General features: G+C 41.8%; 1 protein-coding gene across 4 annotated transcripts in view; it reads left to right on the top strand.

The window, feature by feature from the left end:
* Positions 1-723: 723 nt before the first annotated feature.
* The window catches only part of si:dkey-220o5.5 (actin filament-associated protein 1-like 2), a 70,508-nt gene continuing 47,476 nt past the window's right edge, over positions 724-23,755 (top strand). For all 4 annotated transcript variants that reach the window (XR_007187391.1, XM_048209151.1, XM_048209152.1 and 1 more), the window contains exon 1: positions 724-972. Coding sequence is in view for 3 of the 4 variants with exons in the window: in XM_048209151.1 (XP_048065108.1) it covers positions 957-972 (16 nt within the window). In the remaining variant the exon portion in view is untranslated. The remainder of the gene's footprint in view (positions 973-23,755) is intronic.

The raw sequence follows: 23,755 nt of genomic DNA, 5'->3' as shown, positions 1-23,755 counted from the left end.
TATGAGTTTGAGGCTGTGCTTCGTGGCTAACGGCTAATGCTACGTTACACTGTTGGAGACTGCAAGTGTTTAAAAATGAAAATAGCGACGGCTCTTGTCTCCGTGAATTCAGTAAGAAACGATGGTAACTTTAACCTCCTTTAACAGTACATTAGCAACATGCTAACGAAACATTTAGATAGACAATTTACAAATATCACTAAAAATATCATGCTATCATGGATCATGTCAGTTATTATCGCTCCATCTGCCATTTTTGCTGTTGTTCTTACTTACCTAGTCTGTTGATTCACCTGTGCAGATCCAGACGTTACTGGCTGCCCTTATCTAATGCCTTTCATAATGTTGGGAACATGGGCTGGCATATGCAAATATTGGGGCGTACACCCCGACTGTTACGTAACAGTCGGTGTTATGTTGAGATCCGCGTGTTTTCCGGAAGTCTTTTAAACAAATGAGATTTACATAAGAAAGAGAAAGCAATGGAGTTTGAAACTCAATGTATGTCTTTTCCATGTACTGAACTCTTGTTATTCAACTATGCCGAGGTAAATTCAAATTTTGAATCTAGGGCACCTTTAACATTTACTACCTCACATAGATAATACTTGACTGTTCATTGGTACAGATTTTTTTGTAATTGCCACTATTGTCTAAGAGCATAGGGTGGCGCTGTTGAGCTGCTGTACATTGGCGGATTTCAGAAGCACAGCTGGAGGCGGAGAGTTCAGTGATACAGAGATGTGGAGTGGATGTTGACAATGTAGCTGCTTGTTTGGACAGTTTCGCTGTTATCTTCGTTTGACTGTCGCCTGACCTGCAAGTCTCCCTTGATTCACTTCGAAATTGCACTTAAATTAACTTTAACTTCGTTTACACATCCAGGAACAGAACCAGCGATGAACTCTGGAAGCGACCGAGAACATTTCACTTGGACGCTTTGATCATTTCCAGCGATGGACAAGCAAAAAGGTATTTCTCTGTTGTCACATCAGTCTGTAGTCTGTATGAGAGTCTGAGTGCTCCTGTGAAAGCTTCATATAGGCAACATCATATCCACATATCATCCACACAGGTATTTTCCATATGAAAAAAAAAACTTTTTTGGTGTTACTGGGGAGTCAGCTGGCGTGGAGTGGCATTGGCACTGTCATTTTGAGCTATCGAGCAAGATACTCTAATCTTAACTGTCCTTGTAAGTCACTTTCCACTAGTTAGTAATGCTAGTAATCATATTGAATAGTTTCAATATAAGACCTCTTATGCCAGTTTTGTCTCATTTAGTCACTCAAAGCCTGCAGAAAAAGTATCATTAACTTTTTTTTTCCTTTTTTTTTTTTTTTTTTGTAATGTAGTTGAATCTTTTATAAAAAGTGACATAGTGAATTAAAGTGCCTAAATGTCTTGATGAATCAGTCCCACTGGGATTCAAACCTACAACCTCTCCACTACCAAAACTACACCACCACTGTAAAAGATCATCCATTTCTGAACACATCTCAGTAGCTCTTTCAGAACTCAGGTGTTGAATTTTTCATTGTGGATTTCTCATAATTGCAGTTAGTGTTGTTGTAGCCGTGCAGATTTGATCATTGTTCTGGAATGTCAGTAATAGTCCTACAGCTTCCCCCATCAGCCACTCCACCACGACTGAAATCTCAGGAGAGGAGCGAGTTTCTCGGTTTGTTTAAGTTAAGGTCAGAGAGCGGTGCTAATTTCACCAGCGGCGGCATAGTGTGAAGTCTGACAGGAGCAAATGAGCTACTCCACCTCCTCCTGTGCTCCTTTCTGTTTCTGAAAACAAAACAAAAAAATTGTTGGGAAACAAAACTGACATTATGGATAATATTACTGTTTAGCTTCTATGCACTTTTTTCCTGAGATTTTCTATTGTCACATTTGATTTTCTGTCACATTTTTTAGCCTGGAGAATTTACTAAATATTGAAAAATTATATATGTTGTTGATATAAAATTAAATAACTTTGCAATCATTTTAATTTAAATATATTTGTTGTATGAGAGCTTAAGACAGATTTAAATCTCAGCAACAAGAACGGTGTTGGAGTTGATCATTTCAAATAATTTCAGTGAATCAGTTCAATCTTTTTCAGTGAATTATTAAAAACAAATGGTTGAAGAGCATTCACACACCCAGTGAATTGCACTGATGAAGCAACCTGAACCCAACTGTTGACATTTGCATTGTGGCTATGTCTGATAACTTGACAAAGTTGAGAAAAGTTAAACTTTATGCAAATGAGCAGCAACTACCAATTGGAGTGAAGACAGTGAGTGGAGTGGAGGTCATATGATCTGTCACTTACTGCAGTCGAGGGTCCGAAAGATGAAGTGAATCCTTGCAGTTATTAATTTTCCAATTTTATGTAAGAAAATGTCACAATATACAGGTATAAAGTTACAATTGCAATTACAAAATATTAAGTCACAACCTTTTATTTTGTTTTGACTTGGAACTGGCTAGGTAGTCATTTCCAAGTAGGGCTGTCAAACGATTAATCAAAGTAAAAGTAAAAAATAAAAGTTTGAGTTTGCCTAATATATGTGGGTGTACTGTGTGTAATTATTATGTATATATAAATACAAACACATTCATGTATATATTTGAGAAATATTTACAAGTATATGTATTTATTTATATTTATATATAATTTATATTATATATAAATAAACATTTTGTACATAAAAATATTTTGTACATAAATAAAAATATTTCTCAAATATATACATGAATGTGTTTGTATTTATATATACATAATAATTACACACAGTACACCCACATATATTATGCAAACTCAAACTTTTATTTTGTATACGATTAATCGCGATTAATCGTTTGACAGCCCTATTTCCAAGGTAAAACAAAATAAAGGTTTGTGTTTGGTAAGACTTGAAAAAAAATTGAAAACAGCTGTAACTATGCAACCGTTAGTCCGGTTGACTTGAAATTTGGTATGCAGTGTCTTGGTCCAAGGGGGCTTGACAATCTATGAGGACATTGGCGTATCTCAAAAAACATGGCCGCCATCAGCCAATGAAGTTTGAGCACCTATTAGACAGGGTTAACGGAGGCCGATCGGAACAAAACTCGGTGGGGATGTTCGATGGTTGGTTAGTTAGTGCTAACGAGTTTTACGCCACAGTATTCACATGGTGTTTCACAGATCCACACAACATGCACATCATTTGATAGATCTCCTCATTCTGAACAACTTTGCCTCAAGAAACAATGCTGTCAATCAGGCCCGGTACTAGGCTTGCTGGACTGGGGGGGCAATCACAAATTTTGGTAGGGCAGCATTTTCTAGGCTAATATTCATAGCTAACTTATTGTAACTGTTTTTTTGATTCATCAAGAATCGTCTTGTGGCTAACAAATTATAGGCTATAGCCTAATTTGTACTGGCTATTGCTTAGTAGGCTATGTGAATTATTTATGGACATAATCAGGGGTGGAGCCAGACATTGTAAACTTTCGTGGCTTAGCCAAAATCTATATTTGTCCAATGCCATTTTAATTTACTGACATGAAAGGAGCTTTTTTGTAGTATTCTTGGTTAAAGTTCATAAAATGTACATTATTTCCCACTGTAATTAGTAAAACTATGTTTGGTGTAACTCATCTAGGGGGGTCCGGGGGCATACCCCCCGGAAGAAATTTTTGTATATTTTAAGGTTAAATGCATCAATCTGGTGCACTCTGGAAGCTCAAAACTGAGAGCTTCAACCCATGTACAGAGTGCAAATTGACCAAAGAAACAGCATTGTACCTGTTAATGAAAGATGGCTCAAACATCTTTTTTGTTGTGATATAGAGTCTCAGTCTACATTGTATTTTAGGATGCCAAACAATTATTACAATAATATAATAATGTTTTAGGCCTATATAATTATTCTTATGACAGTATTGTAACAAATGCACTCTAAAATAAATTACAATTTTTATTAGTTACTTTACACAACAGGGAAATTACAAAACTTTTGTACTAATTTCTAAGATAAAGCCTTGTGCTTTTATTTTGATCACACAGATCACCAGCTGATCGTGTGAGTAAATGTGCACACTTCTCTTTAAAACACACATCACAGAAACCTCAAACCTGAAAGATTCGGGGCTCCAGCCCCTTTAGCCCACCCCTAACGCCGCCCCTGGACATAATGTACGAATTATTCATTGTTAACGAAATTACTGAGGAAATGTTCACTGACAGCTATCTCAGCATGCAGAAAATATGTTTGGCTGATGCAGATGTGATCCTCATCGTGATATTTTTTAGGCTACTTGCTTGAAGATTAGGTGTACACTGACGTATTTTCTGATTAATGTTCGTTACTTCCCAGTTCGCACATTTTTGTGAGATTAAATATCATTATAAGCATAATATTCACTTTTTTTCTGTGAATAAAGTGGCCGATCCTTATTCAATAGATAAGACGTTTTTAATGTTTATGTATGCCTATTCATTTTTATTGTTGGCTGCACATTTCTGGGGGGGCACAAGGAAATTCTGGGGGGGCAATGCCCCCCTAGCCCCCCCTAGACCCGGCCCTGCTGTCAATCAAATCGTTCATTAATTATATGCGAACTAGTCCTAAGTTTTTCGCCCTATCGGAATGAAACCAGTGCAGAACAATTCTCTGGACTCTCTAGATCAATAATTATCAAAAAAAGTTGAACTTTAATTTCTGGGTCACTATAACAGAGTCATTTAGAAAGTGGGCATGGCTAAATATACCCAAAAGCCTATAAAGCCTAAACGAAAACTTAGAACTTCACAAAAAATAGGTGAGCACATGCATATGACTCTAAAGAAGCATGCCAATTTTTATGGAGATTGGACCATAGGTGGTGCTATAACTGTAAAAAATCTTTAAAAAACATATGTTTTTAATGGTTTTGGATGAAAATGTTTATTATTTTGGGTGTGGTCGACTTATTTTCACAGGAGTCACATGCTTAGACTCCTGAAACCTTGCCGAGTCCAGGGACACCAGACTTGCCAGGTTTCGGCTTATGGTTTGTGCAACGTTGTGATTTAGCGCTTAAAAAACTTTTGCGAATATCTTCGAAACCGTTAATCCGACCAAGACTAATCCAGCGTAGGAAACACGGAACCTAAGTTGATTAACTAAATGTTTTAGCCCAAATGTCAAAATTTTGATAGGAAATGGCAAAAAAATCCAATAAAAGATGTAAAATGAGAATTGTTATTGTAATTTAAAATAACTGTTTAATATATATTAAAATGTAACTTATTCCTGTAATGGAAAAGCTGAATTTCCAGCAGCCATTACAGCCACAAAAAAAACAAACAAACAAAAAAAATCTTATTGACCCCAAAATTTGAACAGTATTGTATGTAGGTAAATTTTACTGCTTATTGTTATTTTGGTGCATATACAATTGGTGCATTAAAAGCTAATTATGCAATTTAGATGTATCGAGTGAAAACTAGTGAGGAAGATGCTTTGATTTTTGAAAGATTTTAGCTTTTTTAGTTAAACACAATTTTAAGCTGTTTTATAACAAATACATAAATATATAATGTATATAACTCATTTAGCCTGGTCATGCTGTTTTTCTTTTTCTTTTTTTCAACAAGATTTTTTCCTGTTCCCTGTTCTGTCACTATCGGTCAAAACAAGAATGTGACCTCCCACACAAACACACACACAGGGGCATAATTTGCGGGTGGGACATGTCCCCACCATTTTTTTTTTAAATCCACTGAAAAAATAGTGTGGAAGGCTCAAGAAAAATCCAAATCCAACATTCTTCATAATTTAATGTAACACAATGTAATACATGTAACACAAAATACATCTGCGGTTACCAGACTGGCCTGATCTGTAAAACACACACATATTGGGATTTATAAAAAATAAACAGCAAAAGTATGTGTGCACACTCTGGACTGTACACAGTCTGATCGAAGTGATGGAGTACACAGAATGCTTTACATTTACACATTTAGATTAAATATGTCTCTCTTATGAATTTTAGATAAACACACAAATTGCATGAAATTATTAAATTACATGAAATTATATGTAAAATTACCCAGAAGTTAAAATAAATGACTTTACGCTATGTATAGAAATGGATGTGCTGCTTTTCTAATACTTTTCCCATGACATGCTACATTTTAAAGGTTTAATGATCATGAGGATTGCTTAGCTGTAAAAATGTATCTCTATATTGCAGAAATCACAGTCTGAGTGCAAAGAAATATTTTTACTTGAATAATGTTGCTGCATACTTGACTTAGAATGATACTGTACAGAGAGGCTGCTCACTGCAAAACTAATGGGCGGAGCTTGACGTCCAGCTCCCCCTCTCTGGACCTAAGGTCCAAACACACCCTAACTTTAACCTTAAGTAGGTCAAGCTCCATTCATTTGGCTCTGCAGTGAGCATCACTTGACTGCACAGTCTGCTGTTGGTGTCACTTGGCAACTATACATTGCGCATCCCATTCCAGTTGCACGGTCCATTAAATGCGCTAATATTCAAAGATCTGGGTGCTTCTGTCTCTTCTTAGCAGAGTAAAAAATGAAAAAAACAAATGGCTGAGCCTGACGCTGAAGTCTGTTGATGTCCTAAAATTACAAATTAAGTACAAATTAAGCATATCATTATATTTCTTCCTTCCATCTACCATTTCAGTGCAATCCTTGTAGTAATCCAGCATGCAATGTATCTGGTTGCCATAACAACTTCACACACTAGCTGATGCTTTGCTGTCATAAAAGTGCTTAAATATTATGTATGAAGTTACAATAGTTCAATGTTTCAGCATGAATATTTAAAGCAGATGTAACCCCCCCCACCCCATATAAAGCACCACAGTCCCCACCTGTAACATGTAGTGATTGTAGTAAGTGCATGATGAATAGGGATGTCCAAAAGAACAATCTTAAATCACAAATCAACAGACTGAGATAGAGCCGATGGAAGTGAAGACCCAGGTGGAGCTGCAGAGCCAATAAGACCATGCAACACCATTGGATCAGGAGACTGAGGTGGAGCCACAGTGACAAGCGTCCACGTTGGAGCCAGGGTACCAGAAGACTGAGGCAGAGCCAGTGTGACTGAGGACCAAGATGAAGCCGGGCTGAAGGCAGAGCCTGACGTAGCTGAAGGGGTGGAGGGACAAAGTGCAACTGAAGGCATGGAAGTCCGTGGCGCAGGCAGAGCGACGACTGACCAAGGCAGAGCTGGAGGGACGAGGGAGCCCGGTGGAGCCATGAGGACGACGGTTCCAGGTGGAGTCAAGGGAGGGAGGAGCCAAAATGGAGGCGACTGGTTGACAGGCTGAGGTGGAGTGATGGGCTCGGTGGCTGGAGGCAGAACCAAGGGATCCTTTTGCCAAGGCGGAGCTGGAGAACATCAAAGGAGGAGCCAAGGAACTGAAGGGAACCAGCAGAGGTGGAGCAGAGGAACTGGCTGTTATAGGCGGAGCAGGTGGGAGAGGGAGGCTGGGTGGATCTTTGTAGACACCTGAGACTTGGAGTTGGGAGGGACTAGCAGAGACACAGGAGACCTGGAGCTTGGCAGGATCCAGGAGACTTGGTTAGGGCATCTGGTCAGAATCTGCATTGGGCTCATGCTCAAAATTGGCTCAGTCATGCTTGCTGGAGCTGACATTGCGGCAGGCTCGGGTTCTATGTCTAGGTGGGCTCTGGCATATGCTCCGTGCAGGGTATGGGAGGTGGCTGGCTGGGCTCTGGGTCTGTGCCACGCATTACATAATCACATTGGAAATGTCATGCGTGATGTAAGCGGAAGTACCGAGTCAGTGTCTACAAAGCAAATGTGCACAGACTGTCAAACGACCTTTACAATAAAGGTAAAACATCGATGTCGGACGATTTTGAAGTTGGAGGAGAAAATAAGATGGAGTTTTTCACCATACCCCGGTACTTCTGCCTACGTCACGTGTAACCTTCCCAACTTGATTACGTAATGCATGGCATACAATGAAGTATGGGCTGTAAAACCCTGACTTCATCTCGGCTGGAGGGATAGGCTCTATTGGGTGTCAAATTTGAATCGGATTCAGCATAAGCGAGCATCCTAGAGGGGGGAAGCTCAGCTTCATCTTCCTCTCCAGAGGCCACTCTTCGATGCAGCTATCGACATCTGATCCTCACACGGAGCACTGAATGACACGCTGGGTCCCCAGCTAGAAGGACCCATGCCATCATCCCGCAACTCGACAGCACACGCCATACTAGAGGAGCGAGAGGTCTGTGGGGACTGGTCCGGTGGAAGTGCTCCCATTGTAACCATCAGGTCTCCCAGAGTGCTAACCAGATTCGTGGCTCAGAGGGGACTCTTACCTACATGAAGAAAGAGAGTCGCGAATGCAATGCCGACATGGTCATATGCTCTCGCAGTAAGAACATGAACCATCCACTAACACCATGTTAGTGGCCCAGACATTTGAGACAGCAATCGTGGCCGCCAGATGAGGACAGGAAACAACAGCATCCAGAAACACACGGACGGAAAGACATCTTTAAAAAGACACCTGTGCTTGCTCTTTTAGGGAAATCTGCTCATTTGCACCAAAGCACCAAAGTATGAAAACACATACCAATCCACCTATGGATTGGATATGCCAGTGTTGTGCTAGCCAGTGTTGTGCTGTTTTCGCAGATGTTAAACCGGCCAGCCAGACAATTTTTTGCAGCTTTGAGAAATTCAACTGAGAGTCGTCATTCAGTAATAATACAGAGTCGGAATAGGTTCATCGGTATAGGACATTCAATCATCTTTTATAAAATAGCACATATCTCCTTCCAAAAGTTTTTAACTTTTTCACATTCCCACATCATAGCAAATGCTCTTTTATGAATGAAAATTCAGATTCACTCTGGAAAGGAACAGCAGCATATAGTGTTTCCTTGGTTACCGCTGTACACAAAGCATCGCTGCACTCATAACTTATACATAGATAAGAGGAAAAAATTGTCATTAATATATTTCTGTAGATAGAGAGTTGCCTTAAGAGGTACATTCATATAAACCCCTAACACCAATTCAATGTTCATATTTTTCCTGCTATATTTCAGACATCGCAACAGTGGCATTCTCCTCTTTGCATCCATCTTCGGCGTGTCCAATCTCTGGCCTGTCTTAATGTCCTGTTTACAGACTTCATAATATTTCCACACAAATGACATTTTGGGAAATTAATGCAATGCAGTTTGTGTGTAAGTCCGGAATAGAGATTGGCCAAAATAAAACTAAAAACGTATTGGTCCCCACAACATAGGGTTTACCAGGACCATACACACACACACACACACACACACACACACACACACACACACACACACACACACACACACACACACACACACACACACACGTTTGTTTTTGTGAATTGTGGGGACATTCCACATTCCATATTGTATTTTCTATCCCCCTACACTACCCCTACCCCTAAACCTACCCATTACAGAAAACTATGCACATTTTTACTTTCTCAAAAAAACTCATTCTGTATGATTTATAAGCCTTTTGAAAAATGGGGACATGGGGTAATGTCCTCATAAATCACCCTCTCCTTGTAATACCTATGTCATACCCATGTCATTATACAAATTTGTGTCCTGATATGTCACAAAAACACACACACACACAATCTCTCTCTTTTTCTGTTCTTCATAATATAAATTGCATAACATCCACTCCAGAATAGATTAATCTGTCATATTTCATTCATTCATTACACATTTGTCTCATTTGTTTGTCTACTTAGGATTTGTTCCCTGCTCAAAACACAGCTTAAATGAGTTATGGGGTTGTATTTTTCTACATAAATGCTCACAGCTTGGATTCGTGAAGTTCAAATTTGTTCAAAGTTGATTGTCAATCACACACTGCTCTGACATTATGATTTTAGGTGTGCATATGTTTGAGACACCATTCTGTGAATCTGCTTGTTTGGCTATCGTGTGGTTACACCCAATAGTGGCATCAACTGCCATGTAAACATATTTAGATCCAAATGTATGTGTGTATTTGTGTATTTTTCCTGTATTTACTCATTTTGTAAACACAGTGCCACTTGAAAGCTTTGGTGGCCATCATGTTGTGGGCACAGGATATAGTAATAATGTGAGGACAGCGTTTCTTAAATGTATCATTTAGAAGAGATTTGGGGTACAATTAGTGAAACTGCAGAAGGTCACAAACGACACCTTTTTTCCACTTTTTTTTTCAGATCTGTGTACATATTCAGAATAGTAGTTAGTATTCCAATATACACTATTATTTTGGGGTCATTACAATTTGTTTTTAAGAAATTTAATAATTTTATTCAGCAAGGATGCATTAAATTGTCAAAAGTGACATTAAAGTCATTGTAAAACATTTCTATTTCAAATAAATGCTGTTATTTTGAAAAAATGCATATCACAATTATGTGATTATAATGTTAGTATTATAATTTTATTATTATAACATCAACTTAAACAGGGTTCCCGCCAGTGCGTAATTAATCTCATCAAAAGAGAGTGATGCAGAGGCAATTGTCATTAGATTTTGAGTCTTTGCCTTGGACAGGCAACTTCTCGTGGCAGTTTTAATTTTGTTCTGGGGACTGAACCCCACTCTGCAGCCACACTGGAGAGCACTCACCACCAACTGGACAGGGGTGGGAATTACAGCTACAAGTTACTGTAGATCACCCTCAGTGTAATCTGCCAAAATGACGGACGGTCTTCAGATTTTTCCGTCACTGCTAAAAATATTAAGTCAATGACGGAAAAGTTTCAGTTAACTCAATCTTTGGTTGTGATTGCTATTGCTTTTGATCCCACTGAGAGCTAGCATATTACCATGGACATCTGCTCAAGATTTCATTCATTTTTCTTTCCAGACAGACTTTCTATTGTATCAGACAAAAGGGTCAACTGTCAACAAGGGGTCAAATCAGTTGACCAGAGGTTATACACCCTTTTGAAGCATTTTGGCCAGGAATGCAAAATGTCTCTCTGTGTCCTCAGTAACACAAACACACAAAGTGGGTGTTTGAAGCATTTCCGAAATGTTGAAGACGCCCATGCACCTCAGGGCATTAGTTTTGCTAATGAATCAAATGGTCTCACCCCCTCATGGGACATGGCATCTGTACAAGGATCCTGAAGTGGTTGCGTATTTACATGAATATGAATGCAGCCACTGTTGTGTGAAAACATATGATGAAAGGCTTTTATTTCATATTGATTAATCAATGCCAATCATTGGAAGCATGCAAAACGTTTTGGTAATGTACTTGGTCCAAATTAAATTTACAAGCAAATGCTCAAATTTTAACTTGAAGGAAGGTTAAATATAGAGATAATGAAGTTACACAGCTTGTACAAAGTGTATAGTAATTTACCTTGTCAAACAGTTCATGTAATTTTTTTTCATGAAATGGATATAAAATGTTCATTATCTCTTTCTATAATGTAAAGTATCACTTTGACTTTTTAGTGTACACAGACAGTAGATCACCACAGAAAATAATTTGGCCTTGTCCCAAGGTTTGTGAAAACCTGTTGGGAAAAAAATGTGTTGACAATAATGCAGTTACAATGGAAGTCTACATTGCAGTATAAGCCATTTTGCATCTACTGCATTATTATTATTATAAATTATTATGGCAAAGTTTGCATCTACTGCATTATTATTATTATAAATTATTATGGCAAAGTACAGGACAGATTAAGTCACATTTCCTGGAACATTCCTTTAATGCCATTGCTAAAAGATGACACAAGTTATGTTTTGAACAATGATTAGTAACTAATACGATGGATCCATGAAAAAACATATTCCACATGATTAGTACAATTTATTACCCAGTGTTAGTGTTTGAGATGCCAAGGCAGAAATTAATAATGTTGAGGTACAATAAGACACATCATCAATCCAAGGGTTTTCCTCTTTAGGTTGGGCCCAGTGATAGCAAGGTACAGTAATGTGCTCCAAGGAAAATTAGGACAGAAGAAATGACTTTAGAAATAAAGGTTCAGTAATAGAACCTCAGAGCAATAAAGGATGCGGGTTTGTGTGTGTGTGTTTGATTTCGACGGAAGCCAGTAGCTGGCTTCTTTGACCTTTGAAACGTTGTTATGACAATGCTCAATATTTATCCTCCACACATTTTACAGTTCCTGCACAAAGCGAGAATGGGTGGGGCAACTTCTTAGCGAACAGTTGTTATTGGCTCAAGTCTTCGAGAAACAGTGGAAAGTCAAAGAAATCAAATGTTATTTAAATGTGAATATATCTCAATAACACATGAAAGTGGGTGCATTCTTTTCAGATTCTCACATACATAATAGTCTGATGAAGGCTACATATTGCTTTCTAAAGTGTGGCAGTGAGACATGGGGGAGTTTGGAGAAGAAAAGAGGCTACTGTGAAGACTGAGGCCTTGAGAATGACAATCTGAAGGACAGAGGGCCTTTGCCACAGTCAGCTATTGACATCTGGCTGGAGCTCTGTTTGCTTAATGACTTTACTGTTAGCACTCCATTGCCAGCTTTGTCACGTCTGAAGGTCAGTGTGTTCGATAAATGAAAACAGAAGTCTCGTACTTTTTTTACAGGAAAGTTTTTGGAATAGGTGCTTACTATGTAAGTGATATTTGCCATCTCATTTACAGCCCCATTTTTCTGAAAAATAACAGATTTCTGGTATTTTTTACATATAATGTTTAACTGTGAGCTGTGCATTCACACTATCTTTTATTTGCATTTACTGTTTACATTCATTTGTGACTGCAATATTGTCTCAGTTACTAGTGTAACCCTCATTCCCTGATGGAGGGAATGGAGACATTGTGTTGACATATTCAGAAAGGCCAATGAAGTTGGCGTGTGGAATTTGAATGTCTTGCCACTCCCCCTGACATACGGGTATAAAAGGAGGCCAGCATGCTCCACACATTCAGGTTTGTGCTGAGGAGCCGAGACGATGTGTCAACCACTTCAGCAGGAGTTCAGAGTTGTGGCAGGAGAGACACAAAATCTCCATTTCCACCATCAGGGAGCAAGGATTATATTAGTAACAGTGATGTTCCCTTTCTGTTGGTCACTTTCGACGTTGTGTCCTTGCAACGCCTTGGGTAAATGACCTCAGGTCTGCCCATATCAGGTGACCCCCTCACCTCTTGGAAGAGGTCACTCCAGCTGTAGGGCCTCTTCTGTGTTTATTTTTATTTTTTTGTGTGTGTGTGTTGTACACCTGGTTGTTAATGTTGGGAAGCATTCTCCTCTGTCAAGAAAGGAAACCACATCCTACCCAAAGGGGAGGTTAATATGTGTAAAGTACATCCCATGGACTCACCTAATGGAAAAGAGTCCCTGTGGTGGGCTCTACCTGACAAGGGAGTGACTACCGGCCACAGGAACTAGCAGCAGAGCAGGCTCCGTCCAGGGGAAGACCCAGGGTTTGCCGATAGGGAAATCAAACTGTGGAAGAAAATATCATATGGTATCACCGTTATGGAATCACTACATATGGAGCACTTAGCCAGATTACAAGGGCTCACCTGAAAGGGGCATAACATGAAAAACGGGCCTGGTAGTGCGCTTGGGGAACTCTCTGAGACAAAAAGGCGGACGTTACCACCTCAGAGAGGGAGAGTGTGCCCATGCAAGCTAAAAAAAAACTCAGTTGTCTGAGTTTTACATGTTCTCGCCCAAGACTAGAGATGAAACTAGTTTCATGTGGAGATATTAAAATCTTGTGAAGGTGTTGGGTATAGCCCAGCCCGCAGATGGCAGAATGGCATCCACAATCCATCCCAATTTCTGTTTGGAGACCGTTTTCCTCTTCTGCTGAGCTCCAAAGCACATAAAAAGCTGCTCAAATCGTCTGAAGCTCTGCGTGCGGTCCAGGTATATGTGCAAAGCACGCAATGGACACAAAAGAGACAGGGTTGGGTCTCCCTTGTTAGGAGGGATCGCTTGTAAATTCACCACTTGTTCCCTGAAGGGATTAGTGCAGTGGTTCCCAATCCTGGTCCTGGAGGCACCCCAACACTGCACATTTTGCATGTCCCTTTCTCTGACACACCCTTTTCAGGTCTTGGAGTCTCTACTAATGAGCTGATGACCTGGATCAGGTGTGTTTGATTAAGGAGACTTGCAAAATGTGCAGTCTTGGGGTGCCTCCAGTGTCATGATAGAATACAGGAAACAATAGCGAGTTAACACGTTTATTGAAACGTATAAAAATGGACAGTCACTGAACGTTGAGTTCACTGGTGGCACAGGGACTGAGATGGTCAGCGTGAAGACAAGGTGCGTTGATGAGATGAAGTGTGCTGGTGAAGATGACAGAAGAATCCAGACAAAGAACGTAATCCACATAGACACCGAACAGGAACAGGAACAGGAATCACGAGACTGGCACGCCGAACAGGAACAGGATGGTAGACACAGCACGGAGACATCAAACAACGATCTGACAAATGAGATGAGATATGAGTGAGTATATATAGGGTGAGCAAATGAGCTGCAGCTGGTGCTGTGATAGGTGTCAGCTGGAAGCGCTGATCATCCAAGTGGCTCGGGCACGCCCACAAACACACACACACACACAACAACAGTGACACGAGACAAGCAGGAAACAATGCATTCAAATACCGTGACAGTACCCCTCCTCCTAGGAACGCCTCCTGGCGTTCCCCGACTCCCTTACCTGTCGATTGTAATCATCGATAAGGGAGTGATCCAGAATGTCTCTGGCAGGTACCCAACTTCTCTCCTCCGGACCGTAACCTTCCCAGTCCACCAAGTACTGAAATCCGCGTCCCCTCCGTCTAGCATCCAGAATGCGATTAACCGAATAGGTGGGTTCCCCATCTACGAGTCGCGGCGGTGGGGGAACCGGGGCTGGCGGATTAATTCTAGAATGAAACACGGGTTTTACTTTGGATACATGAAAGACGGGATGAATCCTCCTGTACGCTGGAGGGAGTTTGAGGCGGACTGCCACCGGACTAATGATCTTGGTGACAGTAAACGGACCAATAAATTTGGGAGCAAGTTTATTAGACACGGAGCGGAGAGGAATGTTCTTGGTAGAAAGCCACACCTTTTGACCAACGACGTATACGGGAGGCTTAGACCGGTGGCGATCGGCTTTGGCCTTGGTGCGCTCCCTCACCTGGAGAAGAGTCTCTCGGGCTCTAGTCCAGGTGCGGTGACACCTCTGGACGAAGGCGTGAGCGGAGGGGACCGCGACCTCGGATTCCAGACTAGGAAAAATGGATGGCTGGTAACCTACACTACACTCAAACGGAGATAGGCCCGTGGACGACACTGGCAACGTATTGTGGGCGTACTCCACCATAGAGAGTTGCTGGCTCCACGAGGAAGGATTCTTGGAGACCAAACATCGCAACGTTCTTTCCAAATCTTGGTTGGCTCTCTCAGTTTGGCCATTGCTCTGGGGATGAAACCCTGAGGACAGACTGACAGTCGCTCCTAACAACTTACAAAATTCTTGCCAAAATTTAGATACAAACTGGGGTCCTCTGTCGGAAACCACGTCTGTCGGGAGGCCATGTAAGCGAAAGACGTGATTCACGACTATCAACGCTGTCTCCTTGGCTGATGGCAATTTGGGCAAGGGAATGAAATGGGCCGCCTTCGAGAATCGGTCCACCACGGTTAAAACTACCGTGTAACCCTGAGAGAGCGGAAGGGCGGTGATAAAATCTAGTGCGATATGGGACCAGGGTCTCGAAGGGACAGGCAGCGGTTGGAGTAGCCCATCAGGAGGACGATTGGAAGTCTTACCAGTGGCACAAACTGAGCAAGCCAAAACAAAACTGTGAACATCACGAGCCATAAGTGGCCACCAGAATCGTTGCTTGACTAGAAATTTAGTGCGTTTAACTCCTGGATGACAAGCCACATTAGAACAATGTCCCCACTGGATGACCATGGACCGTAATCCCTCCGGCACGAATAACCGGTTCGGTGGGCACCCGGGCGGAGGCGTTACCCCTTCTAAGGCCGTCTTGACCTTCGATTCGACCTCCCATGTGAGTGTGGAAACAACTAGAGTCTCCGGAAAAATGTACTCGGGAGTAGACGGGCGCTCGGAATGATCAAAAATGCGCGACAATGAATCGGGTTTGATGTTTTTGGAACCCGGGCGGTACGAGAGAGTAAAATCAAAACGACCGAAAAAAAGTGCCCACCGAGCCTGCCTGGAGTTCAATCTTTTAGCGGTTCTGATATATTCCAAATTCTTGTGGTCGGTCCATACGATAAAAGGTACCCCTGAACCTTCTAACCAGTGACGCCACTCATCCAATGCAAGCTTGACCGCCAGCAACTCTCGGTTACCAATGTCGTAATTACGTTCAGCAGGAGATAACCGATGAGAAAAAAACGCGCAAGGGTGCATCTTGTCGTCTGTGGGAGAACGCTGGGATAACACCGCCCCTACCCCCACCTCTGACGCATCGACCTCCACCACGAACTGCCGTGATGGATCAGGGGCAACGAGAATAGGGGCTGAAACAAAGCAACCTTTCAGTTTGGCAAACACAGCCTCGGCTGTGTCTGACCACCTGAACGTAGTTCTGGGGGAGGTCAAGGCAATCAGAGGCGCGGCTAGTTGGCTGAAATTGCGAATAAAACGCCGGTAGAAATTGGCGAATCCCAGAAACCTCTGTAGGGCCTTACGGGAATCCGGACTTGGCCAATCCACCACAGCCTTAACCTTCTCGGGATCCATGCGTACTCCCTCAGTCGACACAATGTACCCTAGAAAAGGAACAGACTGTGCATGAAACACGCATTTCTCCGCCTTGACAAAAAGCCCATTCACTAGCAACCTCTGAAGCACTCGTCGGACGTGCTGCACATGTTCCTGGAGAGAAGAAGAAAAAATCAATATGTCATCCAGGTAGACATATATGAACTGGTCGACCATATCTCGCAGCACGTCGTTGACGAGTGCCTGGAAAACCGCGGGGGAGTTGGAAAGCCCAAACGGCATAACCAAGTATTCAAAGTGCCCCCTAGGGGTGTTAAAAGCGGTCTTCCATTCATCCCCCTCCCTGATGCGGACCAAATGATAAGCATTACGTAAATCCAATTTTGTGAAAATTGACGCTCCCTGCAACCTCTCGAATGCTGAAGACATCAACGGCAAAGGGTAAGTATTCTTTACCGTGATGTTGTTCAGTCCCCGGTAATCAATACAAGGTCGCAGAGATCCGTCCTTCTTCCCCACAAAAAAGAACCCCGCCCCCGCTGGAGAAGAGGAAGGGCGGATGAACCTAGATGCCAGTGAATCAGAAATATATTTCTCCATGGCCTCCCTTTCCGGAACAGAAAGTGAATATAACTTGCCTTTAGGCGGAGATTTACCTGGCACTAAATCTATGGCACAGTCATAGGGACGATGCGGAGGGAGAGAAGCAGCCCGAGACTTACTGAACACCTCCTTCAGGTCGTGGTACTCCGCGGGCACGTTAGATAAATCCACTGTTTCCTCCTGAAAAACAGAAACAGAGACAGACGGACATGCAGACACAAGACACGACTCATGACACTTATTGCTCCAAGCCCCGATGGACTTCTGGAACCAGTCCACCTTGGGGTTGTGTTGAACTAGCCAGGGATGACCAAGGACGATGGGTGCAAGAGGAGAGTCCAAAATAAGAAAAGATATGATCTCGGAGTGGTTGCCTGATGTGATGAGGGTGAGGTCTTCAGTGGTGCGTGAGATGGTGGGGAGTTCTTGACCGTTAAGAGCGTGTACTGCAATCTTGTTAGTGAGGGATTTGAGGGGAATCTGAAGTTTGAGTGCAAATGCATAATCCATAAAATTACCTTCGGCCCCGGAGTCCAGAAGTGCTCGACAGTCGTGAATGTGATTAGACCATCTCAATCTTACCGGGAGGAGCGTAGATGTGGATGAGGTCTTCTCGGCGGAGATCCCACCCGATAGTAGCCTCATACTTACTACCGGGCTTGACCTTTTACCGGACAGTTGTAAGCGTAGTGGCCAGCTCCCCCGCAGTAGAGGCAAAGGCCCTGGGATCTCCGCCTCTCCCTCTCCTCCCGGGAAAGCCGAGCTCGCCCTACCTGCATGGGTTCGTGATCTTGAACGGGGCTGACCGCATCCCCACCGCTGGATCGTGAACTCTCTATTCCTCCAGAAACACGGCTGGGTAGGACTCGTCGCTCGACCCTGGTCAGTCGAGCATCCACTCTCAAAGCCAGTTCAATCAGTCCGTTAAGTGATGTGGGAAGATCCAAAGCATAAATCTCCTTGTGGATGCGGTCAGCCAACCCATGCAGGAACATGTCCCACTGCGCCTCCTCGTTCCATTGACACTCTGCCGCTAAAGTCCGAAACTCAATGGAAAAGTCAGAAACCGACCTCTCTCCCTGACGTAGCTCCGCCAGCATTCTGGCCGCTTCTCTCCCGGCAACCGCGCGGTCGAACACGCGTTTCATCTCAGCGGCGAGTGTCTGGAACGAGGCGCAGCACGGATCTTGATTCTCCCACACCGCCGTTCCCCATAGCGCCGCCCTCCCAGTCAGTAGAGTCAGCACAAAAGCGACCTTGGCACGTTCTGTGTTGAAAGTTCTGGGTTGAAGAGAAAAATGCATAGAACATCGTGTGAGAAAAGATCTGCAGTAACTGGGTTCACCTGCATATGATTCAGGAACTGGTAGTCGGGGCTCCAGCTGGGCGACGCTTTCTGGTGGTGTGGGGAGAACGGCCGGTGTGGGTGGCGCAGTGGGAGCACGTAGAAGTTGGAGTTGTTGGGTGAGCTCGGACACCTGCGCCACCAATGCTTGGACAGCACGACCCGTGTCGTTCAGGTTCTTCTCCTGTGAATCCATTCTATGAAGACTGCTGTTGATAAAATCTTCCAGCGCTGAAGATGGATTACTCGCTGCTTCCATGCTTTGGTCAGATCGTTCTGTCATGATAGAATACAGGAAACAATAGCGAGTTAACACGTTTATTGAAACGTATAAAAATGGACAGTCACTGAACGTTGAGTTCACTGGTGGCACAGGGACTGAGATGGTCAGCGTGAAGACAAGGTGCGTTGATGAGATGAAGTGTGCTGGTGAAGATGACAGAAGAATCCAGACAAAGAACGTAATCCACATAGACACCGAACAGGAACAGGAACAGGAATCACGAGACTGGCACGCCGAACAGGAACAGGATGGTAGACACAGCACGGAGACATCAAACAACGATCTGACAAATGAGATGAGATATGAGTGAGTATATATAGGGTGAGCAAATGAGCTGCAGCTGGTGCTGTGATAGGTGTCAGCTGGAAGCGCTGATCATCCAAGTGGCTTGGGCACGCCCACAAACACACACACACACACAACAACAGTGACACGAGACAAGCAGGAAACAATGCATTCAAATACCGTGACATCCAGGACCAGGATTGGGAACCACTGGATTAGTGGGAACTTTGGGCACATAGCCGGCCTGAATTTCAGGCATGATTCACTAACAGAGATGGCTTGTAAGTCCCCCACCCTCTTGATGGAGGTAAGCACAATCAGGAGGGCTGTCTTCATAGAGAGGGCACTAAGCTCGATTGATTGTATTGACTCAAATGGATCTTTCTGTAAGACCTGTAAGACCAAAGAAAGATCCCAAGATGGGGTAAGGCAAGGTCTTGAAGGATTCAACCTTTGCGCACCTCTCAGGAAACTAATGATCAGGTCCCCTGGGTTCTGTCACCCACAATGTTGTGGGTTTGCCACTATTGCAGCCATGTACACTTTCAGGGTAGTGGTGGATATGTGCCTCTCGAGCCCCTACTGGAGAAAGGAAAGCACAGACCTGACACCACATCTCCGTGGGTCATCACCTCGGGAAGAACACCATGTAGTGAAGAACCACCAGGAGAACCAACCATCACTCAGGGCCCTTGCCTGAGTGATCTTGTTTATCACCACTGGTGACATCTATCTAATTTCAAAGCCTTTTGTCCACCAACAATTGTCATGTTGTGCAGCCAACGTAGAGAAACATGGAGGAAAAAAAGTAAATTATATCATAGAGATGTATAAGGATGTATAAGGAAAATATGCATTGTTTTTACATGTATACCTCACATGATATTTCATGACAAGTCATTAAATTTAAACTTGTTTTTTATTTATTTATTTATTTATTTATTTATTTATTTATTTAAGTTTTTTTTCATCTTGCACACTCTTATTTGTTATTGACCCATTCACAGAATGGAAATGCCCATCCTGTACAGTTTTCCCTCAAATCTGTGCAATAAAACCAAGTCAACAGATTCCATCTTGGCTTGCATATCTGTTCGTAAACTATCAGCAATTCTGGAGGCAGTTGTTAAAGCTAGAACTCTCTTCCTTTATTTTTCTCAATCTGAGAAAATTAAACAAGTTGTGGTGTGATTTACTGCATTCTCATAGCTTTTTTAAAATGTTTTTGAAATGTTTGTTTTTAATAGGGCTGCTGAAGCATTGTTAGATGTCAACTAGTACTCGTCCATGACCCTGTATAAACCCATGGGAATTCAGATGTTTACTCCCAGGAGATGCAGCCACAGCTGGAGCTCTAAACCACCACCCTGCAGACATGGGACTGAGTTCTGAATAGACACAATCAAGATGCTCAACTCTGGCATCCTATTTGGGAAAGCAGACTGAGAACTGAGAGCAGTGGTTTGATAGACCAGAAGTTCAGTTTCTATTCAAGCTTAGGAGTTTGTAAAACTATTGCAGTGCATTTTGGTTTTATTTTTGTTTAAATTGACTAACCTTAATATGAATGGGAACACTGTTTTATTCACATAAACTTGTTTTTTATATGTAGTGGATTGTCAAAGCTGCCAGTTTTCCACTGACTGCATGTTTCAGTGAGATTTGACTGCAAAGAAGAAAGAGTCAAAAAGGGAAATTCTTTGAAACTGCACATCTTGGATCCTGTGATCCTTTCTCTGGCAAATGATAAAAGCTCTCCTCAGATAAGAAGCAACGTTTACACTGCTCTTCAAAACTTTGGAAACACCCCTGGCAAAGTGTGGTTTTGGACGATATCAGCATAAATACTTATCATTTTTTGGTGCAAATACATTAAAGTAACTTGACATTATCATTGAAGACCAGCAAGAATAATTTATTTTGATTACATAATAATGGCAATATATACATGTCAAAGTCAGACATGCCCCTTTGCCAGCTGTGATGCCTGGTTACTGGTTTAAACTTGGCCCAGGTTTGTAAAAGATATTTGGGTCAGCACACCTTAATAGCTTCAACAATTGATTGCCAATTAAGTTTAGAATACAATGAACCAATTAGAACCCAGTTTAGGTCAGATAGCTGCTAATAGTGGATGTTTTGATTAATCAAAAATGTAAGTTTTTTCTATGTATAAACTGTTTATATAATAAAATATGTTTTCGTAGTTTGTGTTGTCCCTTATCAGTGCAAAATTAAAACAAATTAAAAAGGATTCATGCCAATATTGTCCAAAACCCCACTTTTCTAGGGTGTTTCCAAACTTTTGGAGGGCAGTGTACACTTCTTCTCTCTCTGGTATAAATTACACAAGTGCTGAAGAGCATTTGCTTATCTAGTCGCTATTCTTCCAGTGTAATATTTAATGCTGTAATTGAGAAAGAATTATTAGACTTCCTGTTATACTAGAGGAAAACAAATATTAAGATTAGAGAATTAAGAAATAAGAGGAAAGAGTTTCAAAATCCTCAATTTTAAAATGAGTAGTGAAATAACAGTACCCATGTGTTTCAGAGGCTTTATGTAGGTTTTTATGTGGTTCCCTACGAGCTTGTCAAAAGACCATTCACATTCAGCTTTATCACAACAGCAGGCCTGTGTTGAGGTTTTTGAGAGATCAAATTGGTGCTTTGTGAAGGACTAGGAATATCTGACCTTATGATTTAACACTCCTTTTACACACTTTTAAAAAATAAATAAATAAAACAATTCTAAAGAAACCTTTGTAAAAAAGAAATTCACTTTAGCATGCATTAAAAAGAGTACTTATGGAAATAATATACTTTAGAGTGCTTTTTTGACCCACTTGTACATCATCATATGTAATTTCATTAGTACTTATATTGTCTGTAAAATATGGTTAAAATGTACTGTATGCCAAGCATTTATGGTTAAGTAAAATATACAAACCCGATTCCAAAAAAAGTTGGGACACTGTACAAATTGTGAATAAAAACAGAATGCAACGATGTGGAAGTTTCAAATTTCTATATTTTATTCAGAATACAACATAGATAACATATCAAATGTTTAAACTGAGAAAATGTAGCATTTTAAGGGAAAAATAAGTTGATTTTAAATTTCAAGGCATCAACACATCTCAAAAAAGTTGGGACAAGGCCATGTTTACCACTGTGTGGCATCCCCTCTTCTTTTTATAACAGTCTGCAAATGTCTGGGGACTGAGGAGGCAAGTTGCTAGGAATAGGAAAGTTTAGTAATAGGAATGTTGTCCCATTCTTGTCTAATACAGGCTTCTAGTTGCTCAACTGTCTTAGGTCTTCTTTGTCGCATCTTCCTCATTATGATGCGCCAAATGTTTTCTATGGGTGAAAGATCTGGACTGCAGGCTGGCCATTTCAGTACCCGGATCCTTCTTCTACGCAGCCATGATGTTGTAATTGATGCAGTATGTGGTCTGGCATTGTCATGTTAGAAAAAGGCAAGGTCCCTGAAAGAGACGACGTCTGGATGGGAGCATATGTTGCTCTAGAACTTGGATATACCTTTCAGCATTGATGGTGCCTTTCCAGATGTGTAAGCTGCCCATGCCACACGCACTCATGCAACCCCATACCATCAGAGATGCAGGCTTCTGAACTGAGCGCTGATAACAACTTGGGTTGTCCTTGTCCTCTTTAGTCCGGATGACATGGCGTCCAATTTTTCCAAAAAGAACTTCAAATTTTGATTCAGTGAACAGTTTTCCACTTTGCCACAGTCCATTTTAAATGAGCCTTGGCCCAGAGAAAACACCTGCGCTTCTGCATCATGTTTAGATATGGCTTCTTTTTTGACCTATAGAGTTTTAGCCGGCAACGGTGAATGGCACGGTGGATTGTGTTCACCGACAATGTTTTCTGGAAGTATTCCTGTGCCCATGTTGTGATTTCCATTACAGTAGCAATCCTGTATGTGATGCAGTGCCGTCTAAGGGCCCGAAGATCACGGGCATCCAGTATGGTTTTCCGGCCTTGACCCTTACGCACAGAGATTGTTCCAGATTCTCTGAATCTTTGGATCATATTATGCACTGTAGATGATGATAACTTCAAACTCTTTGCAATTTTTCTCTGAGAAACTCCTTTCTGATATTGCTCCACTGTTTTTCGCCGCAGCATTGGGGGAATTGGTGATCCTCTGCCCATCTTGACTTCTGAGAGACACTGCCACTCTGAGAGGCTCTTTTTATACCCAATCATGTTGTCAATTGATCTAATAAGTTGCAAATTGGTCCTCCAGCTGTTCCTTATTTAACATTTAACTTTTCCGGCCTCTTATTGCTACTTGTCCCAACTTTTTTGGAATGTGTAGCTCTCATGAAATCCAAAATGAGCCAATATTTGGCAAGACATTTCAAAATGTCTCACTTTCAACATTTGATAGGTTATCTATATTCTATTGTGAATAAAATATATGTTTTTATGAGATTTGTA

This window comes from Megalobrama amblycephala, linkage group LG12 (genome assembly GCF_018812025.1).
Source record: "Megalobrama amblycephala isolate DHTTF-2021 linkage group LG12, ASM1881202v1, whole genome shotgun sequence".
Lineage (NCBI taxonomy): Eukaryota > Metazoa > Chordata > Actinopteri > Cypriniformes > Xenocyprididae > Megalobrama > Megalobrama amblycephala.
Note: the sequence above shows the minus strand (reverse complement) of the source record. Positions and strands in the feature narration are given on the sequence as shown.